At 39.0% G+C, this 25838-nt stretch overlaps 3 protein-coding genes across 4 annotated transcripts; all 3 read left to right on the top strand.

The window, feature by feature from the left end:
• Positions 1 to 5896: 5896 nt before the first annotated feature.
• LOC104902556 (E3 ubiquitin ligase BIG BROTHER-related) lies at positions 5897 to 12117 on the top strand. Of its 2 annotated transcripts, none has more exons than XM_010690362.3 (7): positions 5897 to 6429; positions 7330 to 7699; positions 7807 to 7856; positions 10554 to 10595; positions 10679 to 10800; positions 10876 to 10984; positions 11893 to 12117. In XM_010690362.3, exons 1-7 carry the CDS (start codon positions 6160 to 6162, stop codon positions 11938 to 11940), a joined length of 1011 nt encoding a protein of 336 aa, XP_010688664.1. In that variant the 5' UTR covers positions 5897 to 6159; the 3' UTR covers positions 11941 to 12117. The 2 variants fall into 2 exon arrangements, with proteins under 2 accessions (XP_010688664.1, XP_010688665.1); XM_010690363.4 differs by having other exon boundaries at positions 5898 to 6429; positions 7807 to 7847.
• A 3766-nt stretch (positions 12118 to 15883) lies between these two features.
• Positions 15884 to 20712, top strand: LOC104902555 (putative pentatricopeptide repeat-containing protein At5g08310, mitochondrial). Its single transcript, XM_010690361.4, has 2 exons — positions 15884 to 18875; positions 20285 to 20712. The coding sequence occupies exon 1, from the start codon at positions 16073 to 16075 to the stop codon at positions 18638 to 18640; it is 2568 nt and encodes an 855-aa protein (XP_010688663.1). The 5' UTR covers positions 15884 to 16072; the 3' UTR covers positions 18641 to 18875; positions 20285 to 20712.
• Positions 20713 to 21606: 894 nt separating this feature from the next.
• On the top strand, positions 21607 to 25408 carry LOC104902554 (sugar transport protein 10). Its single transcript, XM_010690359.3, has 3 exons — positions 21607 to 22062; positions 23453 to 24079; positions 24950 to 25408. The coding sequence occupies exons 1-3, from the start codon at positions 21607 to 21609 to the stop codon at positions 25406 to 25408; spliced, it is 1542 nt and encodes a 513-aa protein (XP_010688661.1).
• The last annotated feature ends 430 nt before the right edge of the window (positions 25409 to 25838 follow it).

Raw genomic sequence — 25838 nt, 5'->3', positions numbered from 1 at the left:
GTGAGTGGGACGTCACTTGGATGAGGAGCTAATGAGCCCCATGTTTTCCGAGCGGGAGCCAATGAATTACTTAGCTTGAATTTGGCTAAGTGTGAGAGTTACTCGTCAAAGGAGAGAGGGTCTCCTAGTGGCCGAGCGGGTCTCCAATAAGCCGAGCTGGTCGGACGCCACTCGGATGAGAAGCTAATGAGCCCCATGCTGTCCGAGCGGGTGCCAATGAATTACTTAGCTTGAATTTGGCTAGGTGTGAGAGTTACTCGTCAAAGGAGAGAGGGTCTCCTAGTGGCCGAGCGGGTCTCCAATAAGCCGAGCTGGTCGGACGCCACTCGGATGAGAAGCTAATGAGCTCCATGTTGTCCGAGTGGGTGCCATGAAGTACTCAGCTTTAATTTGGCTAAGTATGAGAGCGACTCGTCAAAGGAGAGAGAGGGTCTCCTACTGGCCGAGCGACTCGATTTGTTTGCACTTAGCTATTTTCGCTAAGTGGTAGGGTACTCCTGGCATAGCCGAGGAGGTAACTTTGCACGCTCGACTCGGGAGGCTAATGAGCCCATGTTTTCCGAGGAGGTGAATTTGTTTGCACGCTCGACTCGGGAGGCTAATGAGCCCCATGTTTGTCCGAGGAGGTGAACTTGTTTGCACGCTCGACTCGGGAGGTAATGAGCCCCATGTTTTCCGAGGAGGTGAACTTGTTTGCACGCTCGACTCGGGAGGCTAATGAGCCCCATGTTTTCCGAGGAGGTGAGCTTGTTTGTACGCTCGACTCGGGAGGCTAATGAGCCCCATGTTTTCCGAGGAGGTGAGCTTGTTTGTACGCTCGACTCGGGAGGCTAATGAGCCCCATGTTTGTTCGAGGAGGTGAACTTGTTTGCACGCTCAACTCGGGAGGTAATGAGCCCCATGTTTGTCCGAGGAGGTGAATTTGTTGGCACGCTCGACTCGGGAGGCTAATGAGCCCCATGTTTGGCCGAGGAGGTGATTTTGTTTGCACTTAGCTATTTTCGCTAAGTGGTAGGGTACTCCTGGCCTAGCCAAGGAGGTACCGCGAGATATGCTCGACTCGAGAGGCTACTGAGCCCCATGTTTGGCCGAGGAGGTCTTCTAACGCTACTCAGATCCCGAGTAGGTTCAATTGTTGATAATTAGCCGTTTTTCGACTAAGTTAGTCGGGGGAGGCTTCTCCATATTTGAGTGCCGTTGGAGAAGTTTTGTTCAGGAGATGACGAACATCATCGCACCTCCATCAAGTGTATCATTTGACCAGCTAAGGCGTTCAAGCAATTAGCCCCACGCTGGATGATTGGATAGGGTAGCATCATTCCTTCCCAAGGCGATCGTCCAGCAGAAAACGAGAGATCCATGTTCCTGGGGGACCCTGGTGGCCCGGGAGGGGTGAAACGCCCTCGAATTTTTGCAAAGTATATGTTTGCCCGAGCAGCTCCCTTGGCCGAGATTGTGCCTCGCTTCAAGTTATGTGCACTGAGTGGCCGACCGGGTCCCTGTCCGAGCAGGTATCAGTGAATTACTTAGCCTAATTTGGCTAAGTATAAGGGCGGCTCGACGAAGGGAGAGGGCTCCTATCAGCTGAGCGGGTCGGATGCCACTCGGATAAGGGACTAATGAGCCACATGCGTCCGAGTGGGCGCCAATTTAAGTCTTAGCTTGAATGAGTATGCCGCTAAGTATGAGTGACTCAGCAAAGGAGAAGGGGTCTCCTAGTGACCGAGCGGGTCCAGATATGGAGGATATGGGTCGATTTGAGCTTCGCCCTTTTGACGTCATGAATGCTCCGGTATGTTGTACTTAGCCATTTTTGGCTATGTTAGTGAGATTTCCCTCCTGACGAGGAGGTGTCATGGCGAAATTCTAGCCTTTTGAGCCTCCTTTTGCTCGCCTCTATTGGCTTGATAGTTTGTTTTGCTGGACTGATTGGGTGATGCAAGGCTTTTGTGTGCCTTTGAAGTTGGATAAATTTCTCATAAGTTTAGGCATCTGAGGCCGAGTAGATGCCTCGGCTGAGCAAGCACCCAGGATGAATGGGTACATCGAAGGAGAGGTACCGTTGATGAGTTGGTGCCTTTGATGTGAATAGGCACATCTGGCTGAGCATATTCTTTTCGCCGAGTGGGCTCCCAAGGATGAGTGGGTACCTTAAATGAGTAGACTCGTCAATGAGTCGATGTTTTTGATGAATAGGCCCCTCTAGCTGAACTACATCATAAATCGAGGGTGCCACTCTTATTCTGGAGAGGTTTTACGGTTCTGAGTCACCACACCCCTTGTTCAGGTCAGTCTTATGGGTTGTGTTCTTCAATACAACCTCTTCCGAGTGATAACAGTGTTTTGCCCTTTGAGGGTTACACGGTCCTTCCCTCTATTTAGGCCCTAGCCGGTTAGGCTGACCTCTCAGGAAGGACGAATGATCTCCTCGACGAGTGGAGACCATACACATTCGACTTTGCTGGAGTTTGTTAAGATGAGATGCAATCAAGGTGACGTTTGTTGCATCATGGGCATTGGGTCAGCTACTCATATCTGACCTGATGCTGGAGGGTGACCGACTCCGTAGTGGATTTTCCATAGGGGTGGAATCCTCATCATTCGGATAGAGGGATAGCACCATAGGTGCATATAGGATGCTTGAGCTCTCCAGGAACGGTTGGCTTAGGAGCATGTCTTCATGGTTGGGGCCATTGCTGAGCAGCAATGAGGTGAGTTTTGCTGAGTAGCAACAAGGTGAATCTTGCTGAGTGGTGGCGAAGTAACTTCTTGTACTTTCCCCACAGACGGCGCCAAACTGTTTCTGCTAAGAAATTGAGGGTGATCACAAATGTTGATGTGTGCTGAAGAGACTTAATGTAGGCCCCAAGAAGGTATGTCTGAGCTCCGTTATCCGTACATCGGAATCCTGCAAAAGGTAAGGTTAGCCTACCCCGGGGGTGGTCCCGGGATCGCCCCTCCGACGCTCAAGTCAGTTGATGATTGAGGTAGAGAGAGAAAGGGATCAATGTAGAGAGAGATGCTCTCGTTTTTGTAGCTTAGAATTGCGTACCTTTGTCTGATGAGACAACCCCTATTTATAGAGGAGCGGAGCCCCAATAAATGAGGGTATTTTAGTCATCTCCAGCTGGTGGAGGATTTGCTTCCCTAGATGTAGGGGTATTTTAGTAACTTTGCCATAGGTGGGCTGGTCCAAGAAATGGGCCCAAACAGTTGTGTACTTGTGTACATCTAGCCCGACATGGAACATATGAATGAGGCTCAGTATGACACAACTCGTCGAGGCCGTAGTGTTGCCTAAGGATCGGAATCTAGATAGAGAAAGTTAGGACCACATGGTTAAGAGATATTAAGTAGGTTAAGTAATAGTGGGTGGTAAACATGTAAACAAGTGGTGACAATTTTGTAAATAAGTAGAAGACATTTTACACTTTGAGCTATAGATTGCTTATTATGACATTTCTTAATAAGGAAATTAGGTTACTTAAAAACAATCGGTGAAAATATCATATTAAAGTGTATGTATAAGCGAAGTTTTTCTTTTTAGCACTTTGTTAGTTGGAAAAAATACATACCACACAATAAGTTGAGATAGTACAAAAAAGAAAAAAGTATGGGAACTTGTGTCGCAAAAAATAAATACTTCATCTATCTTTATATAATTGCAACAATATTATTTTAACTTTTACACTTATCGAGACATAACTTGTTCAAATTAAAATTCATTTAGTTAAGAAAAATAAAAGTTGATTTTATTAAAATATATATTGACACTAATCTAAAAATATATTACATGATAACTATTATTATATACATATTAGCAAAAAAGTATGAGCAAAGTTATTATTCAAATATATAGTAAAATCGATAAGTTGCAATTATAAAGTTTTTAAGGTAGTTCTTCTTTTTTTCAAATTTTTAAGTTAGATATTTTAGTTCAAATGTGGTAATTTATTTGGTACTCACGTATCTAAGAAAAAAAAGAAAAAAATCTTTTTTTTGAAAGGTTATTTTTGACAAAAACTATCATCTAAATTTTTATATTTGACAAAATTTTCGATTAGTATAATCTTACAAAGTATACATATCATTGCATTGGTTGCACGAGGCAAAAAAAAACCTAGTTTGAATCAATCAAGATAAGTTTACATAAATGTCATTCCAAATTCAAGACTTATAATATCAATTATTATTGATGGAGAATTTAGATAATAGGTCATTTAGTGGATAATTTCAAAGATACAGAATCACCATGAGGGAAGGAAAGTGTTACCAAGAATGTCTTGACCTAGTGGTTATGACTGGGGTACTGTAAACGTTATTGTTACAGGTTCGAAACTCCCTGTCCCTTCTTTGTACTTTACTGCCTTCGTGACTCATATGGATAAAAAAAAACCATGAGGGAAGTGAACAAATATTTCTCACACATAAAAATTTAATTTTCAAAATACGAATTGACATATAGAATTTCCAAAGATTAAAAACAAAAGATTGTTAAACTAGACAATCAAATTTTAACATAAATTAGACAAACTCAAACCTATGTTCTCCTAACAAGCCTATTCTTTTTTACTCTAATCTAAGTATCCAACACTATCCCTAAACATCTCACACCAACCTAGACACCTAATTGTTCATTCTCTTCTCCTCCTCAAAAATATACAATTTTTAAAAATAATTCGACAGTCTTACCAAAATGGATCAAACTAGTCTCTACATAGATTAAACTAATCATTAAAAAAATTATAAAATATAATTACTAGATCAATGAAACTTGCAAGTAGTTAGTAGTTACTAAAAGATATATAGAATTCACTAGACCTGGGCATGGGCGGGTCGAGTCGGCCAAGTCGCATGAATGACTGGTCGTGCCGAGCCTGAAATTCCCAAATTTGTCCACGGCCCAGCCCAGGCTCACGACCCTGCGAGCTGAATTCGTACCTCCGGCGGGCTTGACCCGTGTTTTATGTTTTTTTTTTTTTTACAATTGTAGACTAAAAACAAAGAAAAAGGACATTCGGCCCATGAGACGGTCCACGGGCCATATAGCCTATAGGCAAGCACATGCTGAGATGAACCGGAAATAAAATTTCTTGACCGTGATAGGCTCACAACCCACGTAGCGGACAACAAATCGGGCCAGGTCGGGCCTGATCCCATGAATGGCTGGTCGTGCCGAGCTTGAAATTCCCAAATTTGTCCACGGCCCAGCCCAGGCCCACGACCTGCGAGTCGAATTCGTGCCTCCGGCGAGCTTGACCCGTGTTTTATGTTGTTTTTTTGACAATTGAAGAATAAAAACAAAGAAAAGGGGCATTCGGCCCATGAGACGTCCCACGGGCCATATAGGCGGGCACATGCCGAGATGAACCGGAAATAAAATTTATAGACCGTAATAGGCTCACGACCCTCGTAGTGGACAACGGACCGGGCCTTGGGAAGGCTCGTGTCAGGCTGGGCCGAGCCGGGTCGGGCCCACACTGTACCAACCTCTAGAATTCACCACTAGATTCAGAAAGGTAGTTTAGACCAAAAACTCTTATTTTTCTTAGTTAATATTTAGAGTGAGTTAAAAGTTAAAACACTAAAAATCTCTATTATATACAAAGAGGAGGGGATACCAAAAATGATAATTTCTTTTATACCCTTAAGTAATAAGATACAAATTCACCCTTTTCTATCATTATATCCTCAATCAACAAAAATATTTACATTATTATTAATTTATTGGCTTTCAAAAAACAGAAGAAAAATATACAGTGAACTTTAAGAATAATTTTTCGTATATATTATTACGTAATGGACTTTTTCTTTATTTTTCGCACGCATGACGTGCTAGTTACCTTAAAAGCGTGCGCTGAACCTGGCCTATGTTGCAAAAGCCCCAAACGGCAAACGGTACCGAGCCAAATATCTTGCAATTCCCTTCTTCTATTTTCTAAGTTCCATCATTTTCAAAATTTGCTTAGCCAACGCACAAACAATCATATTTCAAACTCTCTTTCTCTCTCCTCTCACTCCTTTCAAAATCTTCCGTATTTCAATTTCTTTTCCCTGTTGATAAATTCTCATTCGACCATCCAATATTAATTCCTTTCTCCGTCCTTTTCATTCTCCATCAAATCAAATCGAAAAGCAAAGGCGCGAATTTCCGCCGCCATGGATGAGAACTCAAAGATCGTCGATGGTGGCGCTCCTGCTAAAACCACCGCCGAAGACTCCGCCACAACAAACCCTAACCCTAATTCCGATGTCGCAACTTCTAATTCTAACTCCGTCGTCGACGCCGCCGCCGCCGCTAACCTAGCCGTCGCAACAGAAGCTGGATCCGATGCTGATTCTCGCTCTCGCAACTCATCGAGAACTCCATTTACAAACCTCAGTCAGGTCGATGCTGACCTCGCTCTTGCCCGAACCTTACAGGAGCAGGTAATTCTTCTTTGGTTAACGTTTTGTTGAAGATTTTTGATATTTTTGTTTAATTGCTAAAAATTGTTTGTTACGTTGTTTTTAGTGATGGAACTACTTTTAGCTGTAGTTGATGTTAATTGTTGTTCTTTAATTGAGGATCGATGATGTTTGAATTAAGCGAAGTTTTGAATTAGCCTTCAAAAGGAATAGGAAGAAGTAGAGCAGCATTTGTTTGCTGAAATGTAATTGCTGAAATAGTTTATTTCGTTGTTTTAGTGATGGAACTACTTTTAGCAGTATTTATTGTAATCATTCTTTATCAATGATTGATGATGTTTGAGTTAAGCGAACTTTTGAATTAGCCTTCAAATGGAACAGGAAGAAGTAGACATCATTTGTTTTCTGGAAATGTAATTGTTGAAATAGTTGATAACGTTGTTTTAGAGAGGGAACAAGTTTTAGCAGTATTTATTGCAATCGTCGTTCTTTGTTGAGGATTGGTGATGTTTGAATCAAGCAAAGTTTTGAATTAGCCTTCAAATGGAACAGGAAGAAGTAGTGGAGCATTTGTTTTCTGGATATGTAATTGCTGAAACATTTTATAACGTTGAATTAGCAGTAGTTAATGTAATTGTAGTTCCTTTTTGCGGATCAATGAAGTTTGAATTGGGCGAAATTATGAATTAGCCTTCAAATGGAACAGGAAGAAGTATAGCATTGGTTTTCTGGATATGTTAGTGGCTGAATTTGTAATTGCACGAGTTTCTTTTACTTTTAGCGGTAGTTTATGTAATTGCCTTTCTTTATTGAGGATCCAGGAAGGTTTGAATTTAAAGGTACAACACTAAAATGGAGCAGGAATTCAATCAGTGCAAAGTTTGATCTTGTACTTAGTTTTCGTGATTTGTTTTTGAGCAGGAAAGGGCATACATGATGCTAAGTATAAATGGGGGTGTGGCTGGTTATGGAATGTGGGATACTGGAATATATGTACATGATGATGAGGATGACGAGTTTGGAGACTCACATGACCACGAATATGATGATGACGATGATGATGATGAGGAGGAGGAGGAGGAGAATGTAGATGATATTGGAAATTATGATGATGATGATGAGGACGCATTCGACATTCACGCTCATGAGGACTCAGGAGATGATGATGCACCTGAGGTTGAACTTGATCCTAGTGCATTTCCTGATGACGAGGCATATGCGAGGGCCTTACAGGATGCTGAAGAGAGGGAAATGGCCGCTAGATTGTTGGCTATAGCTGGGATAACGGAACGTAAGTGTAATCTGTAATTGAATTCAGGAGTAGTGCTCTTGCGTGCTTTTTTTATTTTTTACCAATCGTAAGATTGTTGATGGTTTTATTGTCACTGATGTATGCAGGAGAAATAGTCGATGTGGAGGACCAAGGAAATAATTCTCAGGTTAGTCAGGTATTGCTACTTGTTTAGATGTTTTCATGGTTAGCTAGTGTCTCTTAATGGTGTGTAGGTTATTGTGGCTTTACAGAAGACACATTGAACAGTGCACAACTGCACACTATTGCGCTTTTCCCAGGATATAAAGAAAAAAACATAATATCTAAGCTTAATTTCATGAAAAGCATCATTAATGTAATTTTTCTAACTTAAGTATTGCTAATTGATACTTGATGATTGTTGTAAGATGTGGATTTTTGCTTGGAATTCTCTTTGCTAGTCTGTCTTTTAAGTTTTGTGTAATTATATTCTAGGACTTGTTTGTTCATACATCAAATACCGACAAATTGTAGACGTACATATGTTTTACTTGTACTCGATTGTTTGTAATTAGCTATAGTTTATCGATCCCAAGTAGGTTCAAACCATTAAAATGTATTGGTGTACCAGCTCTGTATTATAAATTTGGTCCACAAGGTTTTTTTTCCCTCTCCATTGAATCCTGTTTCCTTTTGAATCGAAATGCTTTATGCTATACTGGCAACTCCTTTTGTCACTTTACCTTCCTTTAGTCCCTTTCTTGGAGTACCACGTTATGCGATCATTTTATTCCCCCTTACTGAGCGAAATTGAGTTTCTGTTCTCAGAGACTGTCCACAGCCTACTGTTTGTTTTTTCCTTGCAACCAACCCTCTTATCTATAATCAAGATTTACACGAGCTTCCTTTTTCTAATACTTAAGATAGTTTCCTTGAGGGCTTAGTTGATCCATGGTTTATCTTTCATTTGTTTCGAGGTGAGGGGGGTTGATGTATGCAATCTTACTTGTCAAAATTAAAAAGATTTTTGTCATTTGTACCTTATTACTCTAACCTGAAAGTATGTTGTTCTTTTGCTCCCTTGAACTGAGTGGCAACTGAGTTGTCTACCATTTTAGAGTAAACATGAAGTAAAGATTGGTGTAGTGTGATATGTGATTTTCCCGCTGTAATCCAAATTGGACACACTTGCAACATATTTGGAGAGCAACTAATTTTCCCCTTAAAACTTATACTGAAAATCTTTTCTATGTGGCTGAAGTGGCTTAATTTTCTTGAACATATTCTGGAATGGAAGTCACTGTGGTGTTGTATCAATCTTCATGCTTCAACACCTATCTTTGAATCATTACCATCTTATTGCAAGTTGCTAATTTAGGGGAGGAAACCACCTCGTGAACCTCTTAATGGAATAGTGTTTCGCTTGTTTCCCTTCTCAAAATGTGCCAACTGCCAGGTTCGTTTGGCTCAACGTGCAACCCGTTCTACTTGAATTCGATAACATGTATCAGACACGGAGAGACGGATATGTGTCCTGTGTGTGACTCGGCTATTTTATGATAAAAATTGCCAGGACTTCAGCACATATTCATGTTGGAGTATTGAGAATCCAACACATGTATTTGAGATCATATGAAGAGTCCAAGTATCATAGTGTGGAACTATAATACCATGATGCTGGTTGTTTGATTGACAGGTAGTAGTAACTTATAGCATTGCTACTTGTAATCTGTGCTGTTTTGACGTCCATCATGTCACAACAGTGGATCCCTATCAGTGACTGTATATAGTTTGAGTCTAGTATGCTAAGGGGATCAAAGTATATGGTGGCACTTGGTAGATTTCCTATCTATCATGGCTGTCCCATAGTAGAATGACGAAGTCATAGCTTTGAGTGGCTTCTTTGCAAGTGTTCCTTTAACAGGTCTAATATCTCTGCAGAAGCTAATCTGAAGGGGATCGCTTTAGAGGGTGCTGTTTGTTTGTGATTTGGCACCTACAATACTCTGAAAAACTCTGGGAATAAGTTCGGAATACTGTCTCCCATGAATTTTTTTCCCTTTTGGTTTCTCTACTAGCCTGTGCATGCCTTTGCTTTCTTCATCTCTATTCAGAAAGTACATGGCCAACCTATCACTTATTGGTGTTTTGAGGATGAGATATCGATTTTTGCTACTTTCTGGGTTAAGAGCAAAGGTTCACTGCTGTCATTTGGTCTTCTCAATCTCATTGCCCTAGCCAAAAGCCAAAACTGTTTCAGGTTTGCAAGAACAGCAAATCAGTCTGCTCTTACAATGTTTATGAACACCTTCTTTTCATGTGTTGTCAATTCATAGACTAACCCAATATTACCCTATTCTTGGTACAAAATTGGTACGGAATGCAATTCATGATACCACATGCTTGTGACAATTCGCCATGTTCGAATTGCAGTTCACGGGGGATTTGAAGAAGTAGGTAACATTGGACGGCTCAGAGCTTGACTTTGAGATAACCGGGTGTGGGAACTGGGAAGTACAGATATTGATGAGTGCCTATCTGATTTGTAAAGTATATAATCTCGTTTTCGTATTTTTTTTAGTAGGAGTAATTACTAATCTATATGGCTGCTAATGTTTTTGGGGCCACATTGTTGATTTGTGCTCACGTGTTTTTGAATCATAGAATTGGAGAGCCACCTTTTCTTTGTAAGGTGGTGCCTGCAACCTGTAGTATGTTTTCAGAGAAATTGTTTTGCTTGTTGCATTGACCTTGACATATCAGCATACTGATGTTTGTTGGCCTCTACGTGTTGCTTGTTGAATCATTTGAATCATTCAAGCTTGTTCTGGCTTCTGAAATTCTTCTAGTTGAAATCTTCTCTTTTTATAAGTCCTTACTCCTATCTTTTCAGGATACTTGGGAGGATGTTGATCCTGATGAGCTTTCTTATGAGGTAAATGTGGTCTTGGCGTCTTGCATATCCTATTACAATTGGAGGTTGCATTCTTCTGATGGAGCTTAATTCAATATTAACAGGAACTGATTGCTTTGGGTGAAGTAGTTGGTACAGAGAGTAGGGGGTTATCAGCTGATACAATTGCATCGCTTCCTTCAACAAATTATATATCTCCAGACAATAAAGAAACAGAAGCTGATACGTAAGTGGGGGCATAAGTAGTTCTTTATCCTTTTGTGGATTATTATTATATGTTGATATTTTTCTGCTGTTGCAGTTGTGTCATTTGCCGATTAGACTATGAGGATGGTGATGCATTGACCACGCTCCCTTGCAAGCATGCCTACCATTCAGATTGCATAAATAATTGGTTGGAAATAAAAAAGGTGAGGAAGCACTGGGCACCTATCTACTGAGGTTCCATATGGATGATGATTTTCTATTTTACATTCAGTTGTTAACAGTATTGCTGAATATTTTTTTGGTAATATTTGTAACTTGCAAGTTAGCCTACTCACTGAAAATAAAACCTGCATTTGCGTGCATATGGACCTCCTGCCAACTGCAAGATTTATACTTGGTGGTTGTTGACTTGGTCTGTAGAATTTTGGCTTTACTTGTTAGCCCTTATCGGAACCTATTTGAGCATATTAGCCCATATCTTATGAACTCATATAGTCATGTATATTTTTATGGTAAAAAGAATAAGGCATCTATATGTAGATCATGTCTAGCTTGGTCTGTGGGTTGAGAACATAGGAGCTCTATCGGTTTTGCTTATGCGTTATTATGGAATTGACCATCTTGTTCTACTAGGAGCTTAATCTGCTTTGGTTAGGATAACAGATTGGAAAATTAGAGATTATAGGTCACATTTGACCGGGAATGTTTATGCTTGTCGAATTTGATCATAAATTCTTTATAAAAATTGTATTATGATGTAAAAAAAATATCCACATTCATCTCGAGGATTGTTACAAGATTGCTCTTTTATATATTTATGTATGATGTTAACAGATATTAGCTTTGTCATATGTTGTTATCTCAAAATGGTTAATACATTAATTTAATTTCTGATTAGATTTGAGTCCATGATTGAGCTGCATGCTGAACTTATATGGACTATTTCCATCTTTGTGATGTTTGCTGAACTTTTACTTCCGATGCTTGTCCCCATCGGGAACATCTTCTTTTTCTGTAATAATATACTCCATCGTTCATCCTATTTTAGTCGCGAAGTTGCTAGCCAAGGAAGTCTACGATTGCTTATATGTTTTGCTTCTTGTTGATGCAGGCTTGTCCTGTTTGCAGCACAGAGGTTTCAACGTCTGGGAATAGCTAATAACTGTTATCGATTATACTTTGGTGTACATTGCATGCTCAACATGTATCGCAGATTAAAGGCCATAGATTGTCATGATTTTTCTTTATGGGGAATGAAATAGTTTTTTTGTTGTTGTATCTGTTCTTGTTTAAACTATTCCCCGTTCTTGAATGGAATGTCTCTTTTTTTTTATCACTTTTTGGTTGCTAGAGTGATATGTCTTGCCATTTTTCTTTACTTTTCAACTAAAGAAAGCAGGTCTCCAGGGACTTCTTTCCCCTTATAATTTAGCCTTTTCCTTGTTGCGTTAAAATCTACACATCCATTTAACCTATTCTACACATGGTAATATAGTTATAAGTTATCTTCCTACATTGTATAACTCAACACGTAATAAAACTAAGCATTTCATCTCCTTACATGTCTTTAAACGAATTTCTTTATTACTTTCAATTTCTCAAAACCTCGTAAAAATCAACTCAAACATATGGCTATAAGAAAGGAAAAATTGACATGAATAATTCGAACTTTCATGAGCGTCAAGGCTTGTTCAAACTGTACAGTTGCACAGGGTTTCGAAATTTTTAGGGCTCCTAAAACCGGAAAAAAACGCTTCATCTCATCTCTTCAGTAAAAATGGCAATATTTCAACCTTTCATTAAACTCCATTCAAGTTTCCAGATTCTTCTCATCCTTCAGTTGCAATTCCCGTAAAAATTTATACTTCCTATAATCCATCATTATGCAATTATCATTAATTTCCTTGCTTTAACCACATTTTCTAGTAATACTTTCAATCTTTCATCTTCATCCCTCAATCACATATTCTATGTCAAACAGCTAAATTGTTTAATTCTTATATATTTTCACCCAATCTCAATAATTTCTCAAACAACCAATTTATGAATCAGAAGTTTGGTTGAAAAAATCAGACTCATTAATAAAGGCATTTGATTGATTTGAAGTACTCTCCAATTCTTCATACTTCTATTTGTGCAATTTCATCACCAGATAATTTGAAGAACATTCAAATATTTCTTTTGAAGCTACACCTTTTCTTTTTTGGCAATTTCATATTCTACATTTCTACAGTTTATGAAGGGTAATTTTTATTATTTTGTTCATCTTGGTCAATTTTAGATTGTAGTTTCCCACTCTGTGAAATGAGTATTTTGTTACTTCACTTGAGTCTTATAATATCGTTGAATCTTTGATTAGATAAAAAGTCTAAAATCATTTTGAGTTTTTTTTTTCTTTTGATAAGATGAGTTATGGTGTATAAGTTCTTCCTTTTATTAGGAATTCAGTTTTGTATGAGTTCCGCCATTATATGAATCAAGTGAATTGTTTTGCCTATGACAATTTCAGAGATTGCTTTCACATATGCTTTTCTGCCTTTTTGGGATATCTTTGACTTTTGCTTTCTAATCACAATGAACCAATTTTGTGTAATTTACTTGCTTATATTATTTGCATATACCACTTCTGTTTTTAAGTGGTTCCCTGTACTAATTATACGGTTTTTTCACCAAGTACTCCCGAGTTTTCAAAAAATTCACCTGGTACCCTCCAAGTTTTCAAAATTCACGGGGTACCCCTAAGTTTCAAACTAATACACGGGGTACCCTTAAATGCCCTTAATGACTAACGGCGTTAACCGCCGTTAGTCATTAACCCCATTAAACCCTAATTAGGCCTAATTAACCTAACTAAATCCTAATTAGGCCTAGTTAACCTAACCCTAACCCCTAATTTCAAATCCTAACCCTAACCCCACTACCACCAGCCCCCACCCTCCCACCACCCCTGGCAGCCTCCACCCCTGACAGCCCCCCACCACCCCGTGGCAGCCCCCTCCCCCTACACCATTGCCACCCCCGTCGAATTAACCATCCCTTGCCCGTTACCTACCCCTCCCCCTGCCCCATCGCCACCCCCTCCCCCAACACCATCGAATTATGCACTCCCTTTCCTTCGTTCTCTTCTCGGCACAAGCGCCCACCAACGAGTCGCCCACCACCTCTTCAGCCCCCTCAAACTGCTCGGCGTCAGCGTCACTTGTGTTTCATCCCTAAAATCGAGTGGGTGGGGGGAACTGCTGGGCGGCGCAAATATGAGATGAAGCGAGGGTGGGAAGGGGGCGTCACGGTGGGGGAGGGGTGCGGAATTCTTCGGGGGTTGGGGGAGGGGGTGGCGACGGGAAAGGGGAAGGAGGGCTGCGGAATTCTTGGAAGGGGCCTGCTGGGGTGGGGGTTGCGGTGGCTGCGGGGAGTGGGGGAGGGAGGGTGGGGGCTGCGGTGGGGTGGGGGTTGCGTGGGGGTTGTGGCTGCAGGGGCCAGGGGGTGGGGTGGGTGGAGGGGAGGGGGTGGTGGTTGGGTGGTAGTGGGGTTAGGGTTTGAAATTAAGGGTTAGGGTTAGTTTAATTAGGCCTAATTAGGTTTAGTTAGGTTAATGACTAACGGCGGTTAACGCCGTTAGTCATTAAGGGCATTTAAGGGTACCCCGTGTATTAGTTTGAAACTTAAGGGTACCCTGTGAATTTTGAAAACTTGGAGGGTACCAGGTGAATTTTTTGAAAACTCGGGGGTACTTGGTGAAAAAACCGCTAATTATATGCTGATGAACATCATCCTATAAATTTCCGAAATTGGAGTTGAACATCGCAGAATATTTGTTTGAATAAGGGGTCCCATTTTTTAAATGGTTTTTTCACCATATATCACTGATAATTTTTTTTCGCACCATATACCCTTTCGATTTTTGAAATTCAACATACATCCTCTACTTTTCAAAAAATAGATCAAACTACCCTTTTGACTAACGTTGTTAGACTTCTGTTAGTCATTAACCCATAATCTCCCCTCTAACCCTATTAAACTAATCTAAATCTAACCCTAATCCTAATCTAATATCCTAAAACCCTAATCCTAACCACCACCCCTCCCCTACCATATCCCTTCCCTCCACTGCCCCACCACCCCCACAACCACCCTTTCACCACCACCACCCTCGAAGCCCCCCTCCTTACCTGGAGTTGTGAACCCCCCTTCCCTCCCGACCTACAGTCGCGACCTCCCTTCCCTCCACACCTGCAGTCGCGAACCCCCCTCCCCACATGTAGTCGCGAACCTCCCTCCCCTCCTCACATGCAGCTGCAATTAATCTTCAATAGGTTCACGATAAAGTTAGATGGAGGGGGTTACGAGATAGTGGGGGAAGGTGAGGGGGGTCAACGGAGGAAGGGGAGGGGCGACTGGTCGGGGTTGGTGGTGAGGGCGTGGTGGGGCACTGGAGGGAAAGGATGGGGCACTGGAGGGAAAGGATGGGCTGTTGGGGTGGTGGTGCAATGAGGGGAAAGGGTAAGGGGTAGGTGAGGGGAGGTTAGGGTTAGGGTTAGGGTTAAGGTTAGGTATTAGCTTAAGAGTTAGGGTTAGGAGTAGATTTAGGTTAATTAATTAGGGTTAGAAGGGGTTTAGGAGTTAATGACTAACGAAGTTTAACGCTGTTAATCATTAAGAGGGTGTTTGGTATGAAAAACGTAAACAGAATGGAAAGGATTTGGATAAGGAGGGGAAATGGAAATAATAACCGTTACCTTTAATTGTTGTTTGGGATCTTAGTGGAATGGAAACAATTGAGAGGATTATGATTGAGGAAGGAAACATGATTTGTTTCCACTAGTTTGATAAGGGTAACAAATGGGGGGATTATGTTTCCCCTTGAAAACGGTATTTGTTACTTAACACTCATACCAAACAATTAGAAATGGAAACATTTATTTGAATCCGTTTCCTACATCAAAATTTTCAATACCAAACACCCTCTAAGAGTAAGTGAATGTATTTTTTCAAAAGTGAGAGTATATGGTGAATTACAAAAGGCGAAAGAGTATTGGTACAAAAAAAACTTTATCGGAACTATATGGTGAAAAAACTATTTTGTTTTTAGAGTTTTTTTTTTTTGAAATATTTTGTTTTTAGAGTTAACATTTGACATTTTGACGAATATAAAATAATCAAATATTCCAAGTCTCCAACCAGTCCCTATTCAAACCAAAAACAGGGGGGAGAATCCGGAAGTTCGTGCTGTTATAGCTGAAATAACGATTCAAAGAAGATTTGCGCGGCATTGATATCAATGTTTCACCAATATGCGACGCCATTACAACCCTCGAATCTCTCTAATGGCCGCAATACTACCATTTACCAAAAGTCACCCACTTCGAAAACCCATGAATCTCATAAATATTTACCCTTCATATTATCTCTTCGACTTTTCAAATGCTCATTTCGTCGAAAATGCGTCTTTTATCTCAGCATTCAGCACAAAAACCAGTTCCAAACCCTACAAAACTGATCTCTCTCCTGATTCTATAAGGGTAGTTGATAGTTTGATTTCTATCTTCACTCAGCAATGTTTTGAGTCCAAAAACCAAGAACTGAGTCAACTCGGTTGCAGAATCACCCCTGAAATCGTCGAGAACGTGTTGAGAGGCATTAGAAATTGGAAATTTGCGCACAATTTCTTCACATGGGCTAAAACTCAAAGAGGGTACTTTCATAATTGTTATACTTATAATGTTATGGCTTCAATTCTATCAGGTGTTCGACGAAATGCCCAGCTGAAAGATTTAGTTTTTGATATGATTGATTCTCGTTGTTTTATAACTCCTGGGGCATTGGGTTTTCTTATTAGGTGCTTGGGTAGTGTGGGTTTGGTGGAAGAAGCTAACATGTTATTTGATCAAGTTAGGGAGATGGGTCTTTGTGTTCCAAATAGTTATAGCTATAATTGTTTGTTAGAGACTATGTCGAAGTCGAGCTTGAGTGATCAAGCCGAGAAGAGATTGGATGAAATGCGTAGTTTTGGGTGGATTGTTGATAAGTATACAATGACTCCACTTCTGCAGGTTTACTGCAATGCGAGGGAGTTCGAGAAGGCTCTGATTGTTTTTAATCAAATGCTTGAAAGGGGTTGGGTCGACTCCCATGTATTGTCGATCTTAGTTGTGTCGTTTAGCAAGTGGGGAGAAGTGGATAGGGCTTTTGAGCTGATTGAAAAGATGGAAGAGTTCGGTTTGAGATTGAATGAGAAGACATTTTATGTATTGATACATGGATTTGTATCTAATTCTAAAGTTGATAAGGCTCTTCAACTGTTTGACAAGATGTGTGGATCAGGATTTTTGGCTGATATTGGTGTCTATGATGTGCTAATTGGAGGTCTTTGCAAACTTAGAAAGCCTCATAGAGCCCTGCATTTGTACTCAGAAATGAAAAATGTCGGTATCTCTCCTGACATTGGTATACTCGTGAAGCTTTTATCATCTGTTGAAGAAGAAGAGATAATGGCACAATTACTTGAGGAAAACGGAGAGGGTCTTGAAATTGAATCGGTCAAACTGCTTTATAATTCTGTTTTGAATGGTCTTGTTCGTATTGGACTCATTGATAGAGCACTTGAGTTGGTGAAAATGATGATGGAGGACGACACTCACAGTGGTAGTAGGTTGGAGAAGTTTTTCAAGCTTAAAGGAATTGATTGCTTGGATTCATCTTCCTTTAGTATAATCATTAATGTTTTATGCCAAAACAGTAGATTGGACGAAGCACTACAAGTCTTAGGAGCTATGGATAAATTGGGCTTTCAAAAGGATACATTACTTTACAATAACCTGATAGATGCTTTAAGCAATGCTGATAGAGTTCTTGAGAGTCTTCACCTCTTGGGAGAAATGAAGCAGTTAGGAATTGAGCCAACCCATTTCACCTATAATTCCATATATGGGTATTTTTGTAGAAAAGGGGATGTCATAGGAGCTACAAGTACAATGAAAGAGATGTGTCTATACCGGCATCAACCATGGATAAAAAATTCTACTACGCTTGTAAAGCAGCTTTGTAGACATGGGAGAGCTGTGGAAGCTTCTACTTTTCTTGCTAAAATGGTTGAAGAAGGTCTTGTTCCACATCTAATTCCATATTCTGTTGCTATAGATGGGTTTTTTAAACTTCGAAAAGTTGATTGTGCCCTGGAGTTGTTTCATAATATATATTCTCGTGGTTACAGACCTGATGTTGTTGCTTACAACATATTGATTAATGGCCTCTGTAAAGCAAGTAGAATGTCAGAAGCAGAGAACATGTTGAAAGAGATGCTGGCTCAGGGGCTTGTCCCGTCAACTGTAACTTATAACTCTCTTATTGATGGATGGTGCAAGAATGGTAATATAGACCAAGCTATGATTTACTATTCCAAAATGGCTGGGGAAGACAGGGAGCCTAGTGTCATAACCTATACAACTCTAATAGATGGGTTATGCAATACTGGGAGACCCAAAGATGCACTTATGCTTTGGAACCAAATGGAAGTAAAGGCGTGTTGCCCCAACAGAATTGCTTTCATGGCTTTGATCAGTGGCCTCTCCAAGATTGGTATGCCAGATATGGCACTATATTATCTCCAGGAAATGGAGAAAAAGGAAATGAGCGCTGACAGTTTTGTATATATAGGTTTGATGGATTCTTTTTTATTGCACAAGAATCCTGTCTTGGCTTTGGACATATTGAAAAAGATAATTGACAAGAAAATGTTCCCAGACCCCGTAGATAGGAATTATGCAGTTGTAAGAAATGCAATAGCCAAACTGTATGATGATCCACTTACTTCTTGCGAAATCAACACACTTCTTGTTGAAAGTGGCATCCCAACAGTGTGAACAGTGAAACTGGGTAAATCCCGTCATATATTCTGACGCTTGAGCTTGAACCAATCATTCATCAAAAAGCTGAAGCTTCGACCGTGACCGTTATAATCACTCATAGTGGAGTGGATCGGAGCTTCATGCTACAAGAACTGATTCGGAGCTGTGTTGTTCATCATATACGAAGAAGGTTGGTTGACTAGTTTACAATCATGAGTACAAATATTGCCAGAAGGTTTCACCAACATAGGTACACAATTTTTGCAACATTCCAATAGTTTCTATTGAATGTTCAGTACTTGGATTGCGTTCTTCTGAGAAATTTCTGTTCTGTGGGCTTAGATATGAGAGTGTTGAATGTTACTCCTCTTTTGATCTTTCCTTTTGTCTAGTGGAATAGGTAGCAGCATTATACTAATCGTACTTGATTTTTGATGTAAGAATATCATGGATGGAGGTTTTAGGTTTTGTGAAAGCAGCACCTGTTGCTGCTTCGTGAATAGTAGTTGCATGAGCCTCAATGCAAATATTGGGAAGAATACTTAAAAAGAAGAATCTTGTAGTTAAGCAATAACTTCGAAGTAGATTCCTTATTCTTTTGAAACTCTTGTACATGTGCAAGCTAAATTAAATGAAAAATCCTTGTACTTGGACATAAGATGAACACAGAATGGGACAGACAATCGTTCTACAATATTTCTCATTTTAAGTATCTTTACCTCGGTGTTAGGTCCCAAATCAACAAACATGAAAGCAAAGGGAACGTATTCCGAAATAATTTCATTTGGCTAATAAATGAAATTAATGTTTGCTCTATGCCACTTCTTTTTTCTTCAAATATGGAAGGTTCTTGAGTTTTTGTTCTGTGTTCTTGTAGGTGTAATTTTTCATTCATTTCTTTCTGTATTCCATCTACTAGCAGTCTAGCATAGCAAGAGCCAGCATAAACCTTGTTTTGGTTTTCCTTATGCTCCTTCATTCTTGAAGGATCTAAACTCTGCCTAGTGTTGTTAGAGTCCAGTTTATATGCTGTGGTTCAGTAATTGTGTCAAGTACAATGCATTGCTTGATTTTGGTTTGTCCAGATTCTAGTAATTTTAATTCTGTGATGCCTGTACTTGCGAGTATGCTGATGTCTCAGCCTGCACATCTGATCTTTTCGTCTTATCAATATTTCTTGCTCTTTCATCCTATTCATAGAGCCTGCATTTCCTTGCATATTGTTAAGTGCACTTTGGAGGTCGTCTTACTAGTCTAGCTACATGCTATATGGTTTGGTGGAGAACAAGGGGTGAAAAGACAACATCCTTAGACCTTGTTACGCGAAGACATATTTCCTCTCAATTGTTAGAAGTATAAGTTTGCCCTTAATTGTTAACTATGGGTGAGAGGCGGCGATGTCACTGCAGTTTGTAGTTCACCACCAATCCATTTGGTGTTTTTATTATATAGATAATGTGGCAATAATTTGAGGAGGAAAACAAGGGCTCTTAAAGCCTCCTAAGATTGCTGCCGCACCACCTACTGTTTCCTGCAGCACCTATCGATACTGTGCTCTATGCATTTTCATTGTTGTTTTGTGGTAACTTGTACCTCCAAATCTTAGTTAATTGGCTACTGTCTTTTTGTCTTATAAATCTAACGACAAAATTACTCCAGAGAATTTCTACAAATTACGAGTCCTTTGGAGATAGATCAGTTTGCTGATTCTGCAATACCGTAAGGTGAGAAATGAGCTGTTCCAGATGAGCTGAAGGTGTGCTTGGTGCATCATCTTTCTTCCTCCTCAAGGCTGAGGGTAAATGTCCAGTGGAAGCCAAGGGGAGGTTACACTTGAAACCGCAGAACAACGTCGTTGCATCCATTCCCTTGGAAATATATCGGCAACATGCATCATCGTACTTTCTATCTTACAGAAGCAGACAGTTCATACAATTTTTCTTTTTCCTATTTTGTTTTTGTATAATGTATCATGGTATGTAAACTGTTGAGTTTGATACTGTAAAAACATGTATGATGTATGTAATTGCTCAAACAAGAGCTCACTGTTAGATGTAAATCAATGCAATTCGCAATACCAAACTTCAGTTCCCATGTAACTAGAATGTTTGTATTAGCCTAGGTACCTCATGCGCCAAAGAGAACATACCAACAAGTGGACATTGCCTTGTGAAGGAGCTTTTAGCGTCTATCTGCTGAACAAATGGATGTTTGTAATAATGCTTAATATAGGCTTAAAGGAGTAATTCAAGCTAACATTTTTTTATGGAATCCTAAGAACAAAAAATCCAATAAGATATAAAATCGAGTCAAATAAATCTTAACAATTGCATATTATTAACCCTGATCTGAATTGTAACAATTGCCTGCATATTTGAAACAAAATCTGGATTTTTTTTTTGGCATATTTCTAGAATTAAAAACCACTTTTGCATTATTCAAGGAAAAAATTCTGTTATATTCAAAGTGGATAACATTTAAAGGGGTTATTATAAAAAAAATCGTAATTTCTTTCTATATTAAAACTCCCACTACTTGCTTGTTAGCTCCGATATCTAATAATCAATTACAACTGTTATATGCTAAGATTAGTAGTAAAGCAGTGGATTTGATTACCCACATTTAGATATACTTTACATTCAATTATTCATACACTACCTCCAGGTAATTAATCAACAAAAATAGGGCATGCAGAAACATTCTTAACCATGTTATTTCATCAATGTTTATCTAAAAAACCTCCCCAAATTCAGGGATTTTTCTGAGGGGAAAATAACATCTATAAATTGTTTCAGAATGACAACATAAGAAGGCTAACCTCCTGCATTTAGTCAGGCCTTTTTATCAACATTTTGGAGACACTCAAGTGAAAAGGGAACGATTGTATCTAGTTTTTATTAGATTAGATAAAAAGTTCGTTTTTCTTGTTTAAGAGTGTTCTCTTATTATCAATATATCATAGTACATTTTGCCTCATATATATGGCAGGAGGGGTGGTCGTAAATGGCGGTGGCCGACGACGATATGAAGGCCGTGTTACCGGCTTTGTGATTGTTACATGCTTAGTGGCTGCCACTGGTGGCCTAATATTTGGGTATGATATTGGAATTTCAGGTGGTGTAACATCTATGGATATTTTTTTGGAGAGATTTTTTCCAGCAGTTTATGAGGCACAAAAGAAGGCAACAGGGGAAAATCAATATTGCAAATTTAATAATGAGATGTTAACATTGTTTACTTCATCTCTTTATTTGGCAGCACTTATTGCCTCTTTTTTTGCTTCTAAAGTTACCAAGGCTTTTGGAAGAAAAATGTCTATGCTCCTAGGAGGAATTGTATTCCTTGGTGGAGCACTTCTTAATGGATTTGCTGAAAATGTTGAGATGCTTATTTGTGGTCGTATATTACTAGGTATAGGCATTGGTTTTACTAACCAGGTAAAATTTTATAGCCACGCACCCTTCATTCTGCTCCTTATCTTTTTGCTTGTAACATTATTATACTCCCTCTTAGAGATGGTCAATAGTGCGGGCCTATCCAGCCCAGCCCACCTCATGGATTGGGCTGACAAAAAGCCCGGTCCAGCCAACTCAAACCGTGAAATTGGAGGGTGGGTCGTGGGCCAAATTTCTTGAGCCCAACCCACTAAAGCCCGCTACTAAAACCGTCCAGCCCGGACCATGAAACCGATATAGCCCAACCCATGAACCGGACCAGCCCAGTCCAAGTAATATTGAACCAAATTGTATATATTTTAATCAAATTTTAAAATAATGAAATTATTCATTAATATTAATAATTGTATATATTATAATCCATTTAAAAAAATTTATGTAACAATAATGAATAATTTCAATAATTAAATAATTTTGAAAAAAAGTCCCGCCAGCCCAGTCCAGACCACAAGACCCACGAACCGCTTCCCAAACCGTGAAAACTGATAACAGACCAGTGTGGGCCAAGATTTTTCAACCCACGGACCAGCCCGCCCAACCCATGAATTTTACGGTCCGGTCCTGGACCGTGAAATCTCAACCCGGCCCACTACGGCCCACGGTCCGGCTCGCATCAGTGGCCATCACTACTCCCTTTGTTCTTTATTATTAGTTTATTCGTTTTTTTTGCATAAAGTTTTAGGAGAAACAATGTTGTGTGACATAGAAAGAAAGATAAACTATTATTTTATATTAAAATTGAATGTGTGTGGGATGGAAAGTTAGTGATCTCATTCCAAAAATAGAAACAAAAAAAATAGGTAAATAAATAAGGAACATCCCAAAAAAAAATACAAAGAAACTAATAAAGACCGAAGGTAGTACTTGTCAAAAATTGACCGCATTTGTTCAATCACCAACTAAAATTGACATGAAATCTTGAAATCCGATTTTTTTTATTCAAAGTACACTTCAATGTTGAAAATAAGCATGAAATTATGACACGTAATATATAACCATGATCCTAATAAGATCCTATATATGACGCAATAATTATATGCCTAAGTTAACATAACAGTTAGAGTTTGTCTTATAATAGATCGACTACTTTTAAATTAAAATTAGACAATGGTAAGTTTAATATTAAAAAGAAAATTAGTCCAATAGTGACTAGGTTAATTTCTTTCGGTAACTAGTTTAATCCATCTAGTTACTATGTCTACTTTTATATTAAAATTATACCGTCTCTTTTAATAATTTTTGTAGTAGTTATTCTTTATTTTTTAGCAAACTATTTTTTTTTCTAGTCCCTACATTACCCAAGTTTGGAAGTCATCAGTATAATACCATTATTATAACATAATAACACCATAATGTGCATGTAAAATTGCAGTCTATACCAATCTATTTATCTGAAATGGCACCAGCACAAATCAGGGGAGCTCTCAACATTGGATTTCAAATGGCAATCACCATTGGTATATTAGCTGCAAATCTCATCAACTACTTTGCATTAAGTATGGGTGAAAAAGGCTGGAGAATTGCTCTAGGACTTGCTGGTGTACCAGCTTTAATCATAACTATAGGAGCCTTAATTTTACCAGACACCCCAAATTCTCTCATTGATAGAGGTCATCAAGAACAAGCCAGAGATTTATTGAAGAAGATTCGTGGAACAGATAACGTAAACGACGAATTTGATGACCTTGTTGATGCTTATCAGAAATCGAAACAAGTTGAAAATCCATGGAAGAATATCATGAAACGTCATAATAGACCTCAACTTACTTTTGCTGTGATTATTCCTTTCTTTCAACAGATTACTGGGATTAATGTTATCATGTTTTATGCTCCTGTTCTTTTTAAGACTATTGGGTTTGGTAATGATGCTTCTCTTATGTCTGCTCTTATTACTGGAATTGTCAATGTTGTTGCTACTGCGGTTTCCATTGTTTGTGTTGATCGTTTTGGTAGAAGAGCTTTGTTCATTGAAGGTGGTCTTCAGATGATTGTAACTCAGGTATCTAATCTATGCTCTCTTTACACGTTCAATATAATTGTCACATGAACGTACCCGGCCCTCTTACTAATTACATACTCCCTCCGTCCCGAAAAGATTTTTCCATTTTCAATCTTTGCATTATTCATAAGCAAATAGAGTCTTTTAAGTTTTTTCTAATATATAAAAAAACATAGTCATTATGTGGGGTCTTGTTTGATTCGTCTTGATGAATATATTATAAAAATCAAACTTTTATGATATTCATATATATGTAACTGAAAATATTAATGATATAAAACGTGCATTGATAATCGTGCAATATTGTGAAGGGGAGTCAGTTTAATAAAGAAACCTAAACATGGTTGTGGTGAGGGGCCGCCAGTTACCAATAAATTAAAACAACTTTTATTTTCACTTTCGTTAGGATTGGGAAATTGTTGCGATTCTTCCTGAATAGCCTGGATTCTCTCGTCGAGAGTCACTTTGAAAGTATTACCTAAACTCTTCCGACTGAATATGATAAAGCCTATAAAACAACGAGCTACTATCATTTCTTCATTATAGATTGAGATCTTCTTCGAACTTGATGCACAAATAGATAGAATAGCAGCAAATATATAATTAGTACAACGGGGCCTTCAGCAGGGGCCATGGCCCCTATTAGAGTTAAATCCATGTACGTATATTTAACTATAATAGCACCCTTAGACTTCTACTATGCTTCGCCCCTACAAGCGTGAGAAGGAGAAATAATGAGAACATCTTTATGGGATGGAGGGAGTATTTATTTTTTTTCTCCAGATTTTCGTGGGTTCAGTAGAACCCACTGAACTCACGCTAGATCCCTCCCTGTTTCTAATTAATTATGATTGATCTGCATGCATGCAGGTGATCATCGGTGTTGTCCTAGGCATAAAATTTGGAGTAACAGGAACAGGAACATTGAACAAGGACGACGCAAATCTTGTAGTGGCATTAATATGCATGTACGTCGCAGCATTTGCGTGGTCATGGGGTCCCTTAGGATGGTTAGTGCCGAGTGAGATCTTTCCTATGGAGACTCGATCAGCAGGACAAAGCATCAATGTGTCTGTCAACATGTTGTTCACCTTCATTATTGCGCAATGTTTCCTTCGCATGTTATGTGTTATGAAATTCGGACTCTTTTTCTTTTTTGCGGGATTTGTTGTGATCATGACACTCACTGTCTTCTTCTTCTTGCCTGAAACTAGAAATGTGCCTATTGAAGAGATGTATGGTGTGTGGAAGGCACATTGGTTTTGGAACAAGTTCATTCCTGATCAAATGCTTGGACACCATGCTAATAAGAATGTTGAAAAATGCTAATAAGATTATATTGCCCGAAAGTTGTTGAAATTATTTAAGCAAAATAATATTATTGATGTTATTTGATTTTGTTGATTTCTTTAAGCTTTTTCTTGATACTAAATAAGCATACATTTTGTGATATAATACACCATATTCCTTTGAATAATTAGAGGAGAACCTCGGCGCAAAAATGTATGACAAATTAAATATATATTCTAAGATCAACCTAGAGTTAAATGTAAACTAATAGTTCTATGCTTCTGGATTCATAGTAAACTCAACAGTACCATTTAAACTTGATCATAGGAAAACTAATGAAATTCATAATAGATTCATGAAAACATGCATTTTAATACAAAATAATTTTCCAAGACATGATATAATACAATGTTTGCAAAATCATATACTTCCTCCGTTTCAAAATAGATGGGACATTGTCTATTTATGG

The sequence above is a fragment of the Beta vulgaris genome, chromosome 9 (genome assembly GCF_026745355.1).
Source record: "Beta vulgaris subsp. vulgaris cultivar EL10 chromosome 9, EL10.2, whole genome shotgun sequence".
NCBI classification, from domain to species: Eukaryota; Viridiplantae; Streptophyta; class Magnoliopsida; order Caryophyllales; family Amaranthaceae; genus Beta; species Beta vulgaris.
The sequence above is the reverse complement of the archived record's forward strand: the minus strand, read 5'-3'. Positions and strand labels throughout refer to the sequence as shown.